At 42.3% G+C, this 10040-nt stretch overlaps 2 protein-coding genes and 1 non-coding gene across 3 annotated transcripts; 2 read left to right on the forward strand and 1 right to left on the reverse strand.

The window, feature by feature from the left end:
* Positions 1 to 146: 146 nt before the first annotated feature.
* On the forward strand, positions 147 to 227 carry TRNAL-CAG (transfer RNA leucine (anticodon CAG)). Its single transcript has one exon. It is a non-coding gene; the product is annotated as a tRNA-Leu (tRNA).
* Positions 228 to 1281: 1054 nt separating this feature from the next.
* Positions 1282 to 6150, forward strand: LOC137725523 (inositol transporter 4-like). Its single transcript, XM_068464242.1, has 4 exons — positions 1282 to 1417; positions 4179 to 4693; positions 4883 to 5488; positions 5580 to 6150. The coding sequence occupies exons 1-4, from the start codon at positions 1282 to 1284 to the stop codon at positions 6057 to 6059; spliced, it is 1737 nt and encodes a 578-aa protein (XP_068320343.1). The 3' UTR covers positions 6060 to 6150.
* A 1316-nt stretch (positions 6151 to 7466) lies between these two features.
* LOC137725524 (U-box domain-containing protein 4-like) lies at positions 7467 to 9669 on the reverse strand. Its single transcript, XM_068464243.1, has 2 exons — positions 8219 to 9669; positions 7467 to 7878 (listed from the first exon to the last, which is right to left on the reverse strand). Exons 1-2 carry the CDS (start codon positions 9524 to 9526, stop codon positions 7816 to 7818), a joined length of 1371 nt encoding a protein of 456 aa, XP_068320344.1. The 5' UTR covers positions 9527 to 9669; the 3' UTR covers positions 7467 to 7815.
* Positions 9670 to 10040: the final 371 nt, after the last annotated feature.

Here is a 10040-nt window from a genome sequence, read left to right on the forward strand (position 1 = left end):
CCCATTTTTCTATCTGTTAAATTGAATAATGTATGTCAAATTTCCGCACATCTATTTTTTCGTGAAAATGAAAAAGAAAAATTCACTTGTATATTATAACGTATTGGTTTGAGATTTAATCCTGCATTGGTTTGAGATCATATAAAGTCAAGATGGCCGAGTTGGTCTAAGGCGCCAGTTTCAGGTACTGGTCCGAAAGGGCATGGGTTCGAATCCCATTCTTGACATTTGTATCTATTTTTTGTTTTATAGCTGCTTTGTTCTTTAGCTTCTACCTATTTAACCAGAAAGAGAAATCAGTATTTCTAATTGTGATGAGCTTAAACATTTACAAAACGACCATGCTTACTGCAAAAAATAAATAAATAAATAAATACATGTTATAGTCTGGTGGAATGCAATTCATCCTTGAAATTTGACGACAGGGAGTGGTGAGTAGAAAAGATTGATTTGTATCTGTCTGTATGATTTAGGGTTTGCTGCGCATGCATGCGTCTGCATATTTATCAAAACTACATGGCTATCTTATATAACATCTGGCATGCATATGGAGAATCAAAAACGTATAAACCGGTCAAAGCAGTATATATAGTGGTCAGTGGTCAGTAATCGGCTACGTTTTAGGACGTGTAAGAAAAACAAAGAGCGAGGCGATGGAGAAAAAAGTGTAGAGCCTACAGAATTCCACATTTTTAGAAGACTAGGTCAAGAGTATATAAAGATTAGCAACATCCTTCAAACCCCTTTTCTTCCATGTCCGACCGTTACTAAAGTTGTTATAAGCCTTTCAACATCAGCAATCTCGTTGGCGAAATTTAACTTCAGTAATTGTCGAAGAAACAACTTATTAGGTGTTACTTATGCAGAAAGTTGTTAGAGACCGTAGGATACAAGTGCATAACGACGCCAAAAACTTAGCCGCTTCGCTAGGAAGGCACGTTTTGTTGTTACAATATGGATTTACGCGTGTTCTTAAGGAATGTGCTGCATAGAAAATTTTTGGTTTATATATTCATGCATATATATACTTTGCTATATGGTGGAACATTCGAAAGTTAATGTTATGTATTGCTTTCAATTTCGAATCAAATAGAAATTAGTGTTACGGAGATTGAATAGTTATTTTTGTGAGGTAAAAACTGAAGACAAATAAGAACATGTCTGAGCCCATTCATTCGTTATGTAACTAAGAGTGCGTTGGCAAGTAAATGAGTGCATGCATACATTGATTTCGTTCTCAGCGAAAGTAGAGTTGCTTGGACGAAGACGAAGAAGAAGAAAATGGTGGAGGGGGGAGCCCCACCTTCTAGCAGAACTGAGTTCACGGAGTGTTGGAGGACAACATGGAGGACGCCATACATTATGCGCCTCGCGCTCACAGCTGGCATCGGAGGCCTCCTTTTTGGATATGATACAGGTAACTAATAGATGCAAATTGTTCTAAAAAAATATCTGCAAATTGGTTCCAAACAATATCTTAACACGAACAATTAATTACTTTATATGACAAACTTTCTTTGTGCTAATTAGTTGTATGTGTTGTTGTTGGTGGTGTGTGTTGTGCGGAAGCTTCAAATATGAAACCAAAGCTAATACGGCAAAATATGACAAGACAAATAATCCAAAAAAACACAAGGATTTATACTGGTTCGGCGTAAGCCTACATCCAGTTCCGAGACGGCGAGGAAATTCCACTAATGTCAAAAGGAGATTACAAATAGAGTTTTAACTCTCAAACCCAAATCCCACATGCAACCAATAGCTCTCACTCAAACTAAGAAACAAATGGAGAAGAAGAAACACATATCAAAATCCTTCTCTCCCAAAAGCTACACAAGTAGCACCAACATCTTTGATTGAGTGATTACTAACAAAATGGGATTATTACAAATGGTGGGAAGGAGCAGCTCATATTCAAATGGGAGAGCCGAATGCTCTCCCTGGTTTCTCTCATCTGCCGCTCCCCCCACACCCGAAAACAATGAGCTCTTCTCCCTATATACCAAAAAGAAAAGGCTCTCTTTCTTCTCTTTCAAAACCGAATAATGAGCTCCCTTTCTTAAAGCAACTTTTTCTTTTCCTTTTAGCCAAAACTCACGGGTGGTAGACAAAAGAAAAAACAACCCATATTTTCTTCCCCAAAACAAGGAATGATGTCCACCTTTTTTCTTTTCCTTTGTTTACTAACCGAGAGTGGATGCCAAGTTGGCCATTAATTTGGCCACTATTCAACAATCTCCACCTTGGCCAAATTGTACCAAAACCAACAAAAGTGAACATTTCTCTACCGTCTTCTCCAAATTTGCAAACCATAAGTGCCTTGATCAAAACAAAAGGTGATTCAAACGAAGAACTGAAATTCTTCAATATCACCAACAAAAGATCAAGCACACCATACCAAAGTTGGACACACAACGAACTCCACCTGCTCACAAACACCATGGTCTGAAACTGCACCAATAGACTCATTCACATAGCATGGCATATTCTCCAAGTCAAAACTGATTACAAATTTGGCAACATAGTCTCACATACCACATACGAAAATATGCCCTTCACTCAAGTTTACCATCATCACATGAGCACCAACAGGACAACCAAAATTTCAAATTCAAATAATCAGTAGGAGATCCAAAACCATACCTCAACTGGAGTCTTCAAGAAAACTAATTGCAGATGATGGAGACCAACAGACCAAATAGCAGTGGCAAACAAATCCAACCAAATGTCCATAGACCAAAGTTAGAAAGCATATAACTTGCCTTCTACAAGAGGGTTCCACACAAATGTTCTGCAGTGCATGTGGTGTATCCAAAATAGTGTGGTGCCTCACTATCCAAACTTGCAGAACTCAACAAATTGGCCCTCACAAACTCCTCCAATGTTTCCAGCAACTTGCTCCAAAGTCAACCAATGGGAGTGGAAAAACAACCAAAAATTTCTGCCGTTGAAAAATGCCAAAGAAAAGAAAACTTAGCCTTAGCCTTTTTCCCTTTTCTTCCAGCCAACAACATCATTTGTCATCATGATGTCCTTCTGCCTAAACAAATGCCGAAAGAAAAAGAACAACATTTTCTTTTCAATTTTCAACTGCTTCTACCTTTTCTCCTTCCCACTCAACTCGTCGACAACAGCCCACAAACACCTCTGGTGCAGCGATGACCAACGGAGAACCCACCAAAAGCAGTACACTACACCTGCAGCTGTCGAACACCAACACTTCAACAACATCGACGGCAACATTGCAGCAGACACGCTGTTTCTGAAACCATTATCCAATCTGCGAGCTTAGTGACTGCAACATAGTCCCTTACTATCTTTCTTCAACGCCACGCATTTTGCAGCCAGCATCTCCAATTGACCAAATGCCAAAGTCATTCCTCCTGTCGAATTTTTTCAAAAAAACATATTTCACCGTCATTCGAAGATTTCATAGACATACTAGTACAAAGCCTCCAAGTCAAAACCTAGAGCTCTGATACCACTTGTTGTGCGGAAGCTTCAAATATGAAACCAAAGCTAATACGGCAAAATATGACAAGACAAATAATCCAAAAAAACACAAGGATTTATACTGGTTCGGCGTAAGCCTACATCCAGTTCCGAGACGGCGAGGAAATTCCACTAATGTCAAAAGGAGATTACAAATAGAGTTTTAACTCTCAAACCCAAATCCCACATGCAACCAATAGCTCTCACTCAAACTAAGAAACAAATGGAGAAGAAGAAACACATATCAAAATCCTTCTCTCCCAAAAGCTACACAAGTAGCACCAACATCTTTGATTGAGTGATTACTAACAAAATGGGATTATTACAAATGGTGGGAAGGAGCAGCTCATATTCAAATGGGAGAGCCGAATGCTCTCCCTGGTTTCTCTCATCTGCCGCTCCCCCCACACCCGAAAACAATGAGCTCTTCTCCCTATATACCAAAAAGAAAAGGCTCTCTTTCTTCTCTTTCAAAACCGAATAATGAGCTCCCTTTCTTAAAGCAACTTTTTCTTTTCCTTTTAGCCAAAACTCACGGGTGGTAGACAAAAGAAAAAACAACCCATATTTTCTTCCCCAAAACAAGGAATGATGTCCACCTTTTTTCTTTTCCTTTGTTTACTAACCGAGAGTGGATGCCAAGTTGGCCATTAATTTGGCCACTATTCAACAGTGTGGTGCTGCAGGTGTGATCTCCGGGGCATTGCTATACATTCGGGAGGACTTTCGCGAAGTTGACAAAAAAACATGGCTGCAGGAGACCATAGTGAGCATGGCAGTTGCTGGCGCCATCATTGGGGCTGCTCTTGGTGGATGGATGAATGACGCACTCGGCCGGAAAAAATCAATTTTAATCGCGGACGTGGTTTTCTTCATTGGTGCAATAGTTATGGGAGCGGCTCCAGCTCCGTGGGTGATCATAGTTGGGAGAATTGTAGTTGGTTTGGGAGTTGGAATGGCTTCTATGACTGCACCCCTTTACATCTCAGAAGCTTCTCCTCATAGAATCAGAGGAGCACTTGTTAGCTGCAACGGTATGTTAATTACAGGAGGACAATTCTTGTCATACCTCATCAATCTCGCCTTCACCAAAGCCCCGGGAACCTGGCGTTGGATGCTTGGAGTGGCCGGAGTTCCAGCCCTTGTTCAGTTCATATTGATGTTGTCGCTTCCAGAGTCTCCAAGATGGCTCTACAGAGAGGTGAGATTATCATAGTAGCTAGCTACATGTCATTTAATTGCTATATGTGACGTAAATGCTTATGTTGTCAAACTGTGAATCTGAGGGTGCATGTCACAGACATGACCAATCAACCGTTCAAATTCACAGTCTAACGTAAGATTTGACGGGGGAACATGTCACTTATAACTTGGTATTGATGTTAAACAGAACAAGGTGGATGAAGCTAGGGCAATTTTGGCGAAAATCTATCCTGAAGAAGAGGTGGAGGATGAATTGAAAGCCTTGCATGAATCTGTCGAATTTGAAAAGGCCGAGGACTCAGCAGCTGGGAATGGCATGATCCAAAAACTAAAGGGTGCCTTGAGCAACACCGTGGTTCGAAGAGGACTCTACGCAGGCATCACGGTCCAAGTAGCTCAGCAATTTGTCGGCATTAATACCGTGATGTATTACAGCCCGACCATTGTTCAATTCGCTGGCTTTGCGTCCAACCAGACCGCTATGGCACTCTCTCTCATCACCTCCGGTCTCAACGTTGTTGGAACCCTAATGAGCATGTGCTTTGTAGATAGATACGGAAGGAGAAGGCTGATGATCATTTCGATGTTTGGTATTATCGCTTGCCTTGTGGTGTTAGCCGGGGTTTTTTTCTATGCCGCGGAACATTCTCCGAAGATTAGTAATTTGGAATCTGCTAAATTCGGCAACTCTTCAACATGTCCGACTTATGTATCGGCTGTCAATCCTACAGCATGGAACTGCATGACGTGTTTGAAACAAGAATGTGGCTTCTGTGCTAGTGAAGTCAAGGATGTAAGTTTACAAAATAACTAATGAGTCTTTAATCATTAGAAATTAAATATTTAACCTTAAGTAATCTGTTTTCCCCCTTAATTGTTGTCAGCTCGCTCCGGGAGCTTGCTTGGCCGCCAGTGATAGTATCAGGGACATATGTCGTGGAGAACACAGGACATGGTACAGCAAAGGCTGCCCTAGTAAAATCGGAATATTTGCGGTGATACTATTGGGATTGTATATTATAACGTATGCACCCGGAATGGGAACAGTGCCATGGATTGTGAACTCGGAAATATACCCGCTGAGATACAGAGGGACGGGTGGAGGAATCGCAGCAGTTTCAAACTGGACGGCCAATCTCATAGTGAGCGAGACATACTTGACTCTGACGAAAGCGCTGGGTTCGGCGGGAACCTTTCTCCTCTTTGCTGGGTTTTCTCTTATTGGACTCATATTCATTTACTTGCTAGTTCCTGAAACCAAAGGAATGCAGTTTGAAGAGGTTGAGAAGTTGCTGCAGAAAGGCTTCAGACCTAAGCTATTTGCTCCCAAGGACACCAAAGGCAAAGCCAAAGTTGAGGAATAGTATAGTCGAATAGGGACCAATGTTTTAGATCGTTTGTGTTTTAAGCCTAGGACATTTGGCGAGGAATTACCATATTTTGATGACCATACTGTCAGAGCCCGTATTTTGATATCACGAAACAATTAATATGTACATGTCATGTCATTATAATATGGTCTATTATATATCAATATTCTATTAGGTTTTACTTCTTGAGCTTGCTTAAAGTGTTTCAAGAATAACTAAAAATTTTGGCAATGTTTTAACATAAAAATTGCGTATTTCTGAATTAACAAAGCATTTGAAACTGCTTTTTAGAACAACTACGAATTATGAGCACAAAGGGCATTCTATAGAAGCATTCCCACCAACTCCTTTCATTTTACCCCAGAAGGCGGGTAATATTCCAGACAAATCAAGCATGGTTGTACGAGAAAAACAATGCAATTGATGAGCCATGCAATTATGAGTCATGCAATTATGAGTCATGCAAAATAATAGCACACACTTTTTGGACGCGTGTGCACTTGTGACGCTCAAAAAAAGTTGTCAAAAAAGGGCGCACCGACAGACGTTGCAATGTAAGAAATGCAAATTGCAACCATCCAATCCAAACGGACAGGGGGACAAAACAATACCTGCTCCTCCGCCAGCTAATGCACCATTTCTTTACTACGTATCGACAAACCACATAATATCATCAATTTGAAGAAAGATAATATATGTACACACTGTGCAGTGCACACATCAGCAGCGGGACAATTTTTTGAAAAATCTTTTTGGTTGGTGGCCTTCGGCTTTGCCTTGGATGAATTGCATGTAGTTGGACAGGTGGTGCGGGGGTGGGAGAGAGAGAGAGGTGATGGGGTAACCCAAGGCAGCTCACCTGCTTTATAATGCTCCCAAACGGTGTAGTATCACTTGCTGTTTGGTAGCCGAGAAATTTGACAAAAGATGTGGAGAATAAAGCATTAAAGTTGCATTCTCTAATGAGCAACGAATAACCGGACAACGAATAGGGGGTCCAGAACACACCACCACAAGTTGGAGGGAGAGTTGTATGAAATAGAAACGCCTAACCTATCACGAGTCACTTCGTTCTTTAAGTTTTCCCATATGGCGCCGCATGATTGGTTTGAAAAACTGCCACCTTGGCATCGGAGTTCAAGATTCCAATTTAGGTACCACCAACAGAAACTAAACACAGAGCTTTGAAGGAGTAGAGAACATTTTGTTCAGCCTCCCTCCCACAGTATCTCCAACAACATATGAATTTCCAATTTTCCATCATACAGAACTTAGAACACAATCAATAACGAAGGAACAGAGACGATACTTTTGCAAGCAGATCACTAAAACCGGATAATCGGTAAAACCCTTTTAGCAAAATTCGGGTTTACGCATACAGAACACCACAAAACAACCACAAGGCAAACAAGTAATAGTATTCCACTCCTACAAAAAACCAAGTCAATGACAGAAAAAGAGGGCAAGAAAGAAAGAAAATACCCATCCAAAAAACCCTAGTTGAATTCATACATCTAAACTGCTAAGAAGTCCGTAGTGTCTTGCTCACTAGCTTCCTATAATCTCTCTCCCTTCTTACAATCATATCATACTCTTCTTCCTAGCTTCTCAACCACACTGTACAAAGTTACAAACCATGAAACACCAACACTTCCTATATACAAGTGCAATCAAACACTACTCAAACTACATACACAGACACATAGTATAGTTCCCTCTCTAAGTAGTGAAAGTACCTCCCTTCGCTTCTCTAAAGAGCCGAAGAGGACGCTTCTTGTCTCGGTTCTCTCAAGTACCCAAGAAGCGTTTCAGCCTGCAAAAACAACCAAACCCCCATTATAAACCAACCAAGCGAGCTCCATTAAGAACATGATCATACTTGCAACATCCACATGCAGACTTGGAATTACAATATGCATGACAATTCGCATTTCATTGTATACTTCCTTCAACTAACAGCTTCAGCTGCCAATTTAAAACGAACAATCTCTTTTTTATTCGAGCGATATTCTAATCTAATCTAAACTGCGGGATGGGGTTTCGGTCTACAATATAAACAATATTAGCACCATTTCGTCTACACAATTATACACAATTTAACACATAAAAAGATTGTGGTACCAAATACCCAAGTAATGAAATGATCAAGATACCTTGTGCTTAGCTTTAACAGTCCCAGTCTGCGAAAGCGCAACCAATGGCGGAATCCCTCCTTCCCTCACAAGCAATCCTCTGTTCTTCACACCCTCACTGCACAGCTGCAACAGTGTCAACACCGCAAACTCCTTTCCTTTCACCGACCCATCTTCAACCGCCTCCACAAGCGCCGCCAGCCCGCCTTCCTCCACAATAGCCTCCTTCCCCTCCTCGACTCCCGCCAAGCTACTCAGCACAACCATCGCCTTCTCCGCCAAGCCCGTTCCCTGCTCCGCCACCAGTGCCACCAGCGGCTTCACAGCTCCCGCGCTCACCGCCCTCTCTTTGTTGGGCTTTATCGAGCAGAGCTTGTACAGAGTAGTCAAAGCGTCCTTTTTGCCCCTCATGGATTCACTTATTAACAGCGAAACCAGCGGGGGAATTGCACCGCAGGCTCCGATTGAGCTCTTGTTCTCTTCAATTAGCGCCAAGCTCAGCAGCGCACAGGCGGCGTTTTGCTTCGAGGTTTCCGTCCCCGTCTTGAGGACGTACACTAACGACTTTATAGCTCCGGCATTGGTGATTATGGCCTTGTTAGATTCGTGCAGCGAGAGGTTTAACAGCGCCGTGACGGCGTGCTCCTGCGTCCATGGATCGCTGCACCGCAGTAGAGGAATTAGAGCGGGAACGGCGCCGGACTCGCCGATCAAGGCGCGATTATCAGCCCGATTCTTCGCTAAAAGCCTGAGCTTGGCCGCTGCAGATTGCTTCACGGCAAGCGACGTCGATTGGAGGCCGTCGACGCAGATCTTGACCGTCGGCTGAAGATCCTCCGGCGAAATGCTCTCGATGATCTCAGTGGAGAAGTTCTCCCTCTGCAAAAACCCCTGGCATGGCTCCGGTTCCGGCGCAGCCTCGGATAATTCGGAGGTCGGCGCGTTTTCCGGCGACGGCAAGCTTGCGAGCCGTTGCAATTCTCCCGATATGTCGCTGCTGCAGGCGGAGAAATCACTGAAGGCTTGGGAGAGCTGGAGGTACTCCTCGTCGGAAGACGCAGACTTGCTGGCGGAGCTGTGGGTGCGGAGGGCGAGCTCGCCGAGGCGCATGTCGACGACCGAATCAGTCAGGTTCTCGGAGACAAAAGGCGATCTTTCGGCGGCGAAGGAGGTGCGGGAGTGGTCGTCTTGGTAGATGTTGGAGCGGATGGTGCGCATGGAGCGGCCGGTTTGACGGTGGATTTTGGTGGAGGAAGGAGAGTAGAAGTTGCGTGTGTGAGGCGGGAAGTGGTGGCTGGAGCCGGAATGGGAATCTTGTAGAGAAACCATTCTCAAAGCTCGGAGCTTTACAGCAAATTTCAGAAATTTTCAGAGTGATTTGAACTTTGTTGGGATTTTGAATTTGGGGTTTTGAATTAGGACAAGTGTGGAGTAGTAAATGAATTCATGGTGTGGGAAAGTGTGGAATTGGGAGGGAGGGAGTCTGGGAGAGAGTGGAGGAGAGAGTGGATAGAAGATGAAGATGGAAGAGGGGCAGTGGGATTTATTTATTTTCAAGGGTCTCTGTCATATGTCATCTGCATATGACCGCCTGTAGTGTCTGCTGGGAACCCCTCTTTTTTACTTTCTTTTTTCGTACAATTCTCTTTATTTTAATTAAAAATTATATTTTTACATAGAAAGTTCATTTATTTTACTTTTTATTTTATCTTTATTGTTAAAACTCAACGTTTTCAAATAATTTTCATTTATTTTATTTTATTTTTATCTCATACATTTTTTTTTAATTTTTAACCATCAAACCAAATAAATTAAAATATAAAAAAACATTTAAATGTTTGAA

Source organism: Pyrus communis, chromosome 2, assembly GCF_963583255.1.
Source record: "Pyrus communis chromosome 2, drPyrComm1.1, whole genome shotgun sequence".
Taxonomy (NCBI): Eukaryota; Viridiplantae; Streptophyta; class Magnoliopsida; order Rosales; family Rosaceae; genus Pyrus; species Pyrus communis.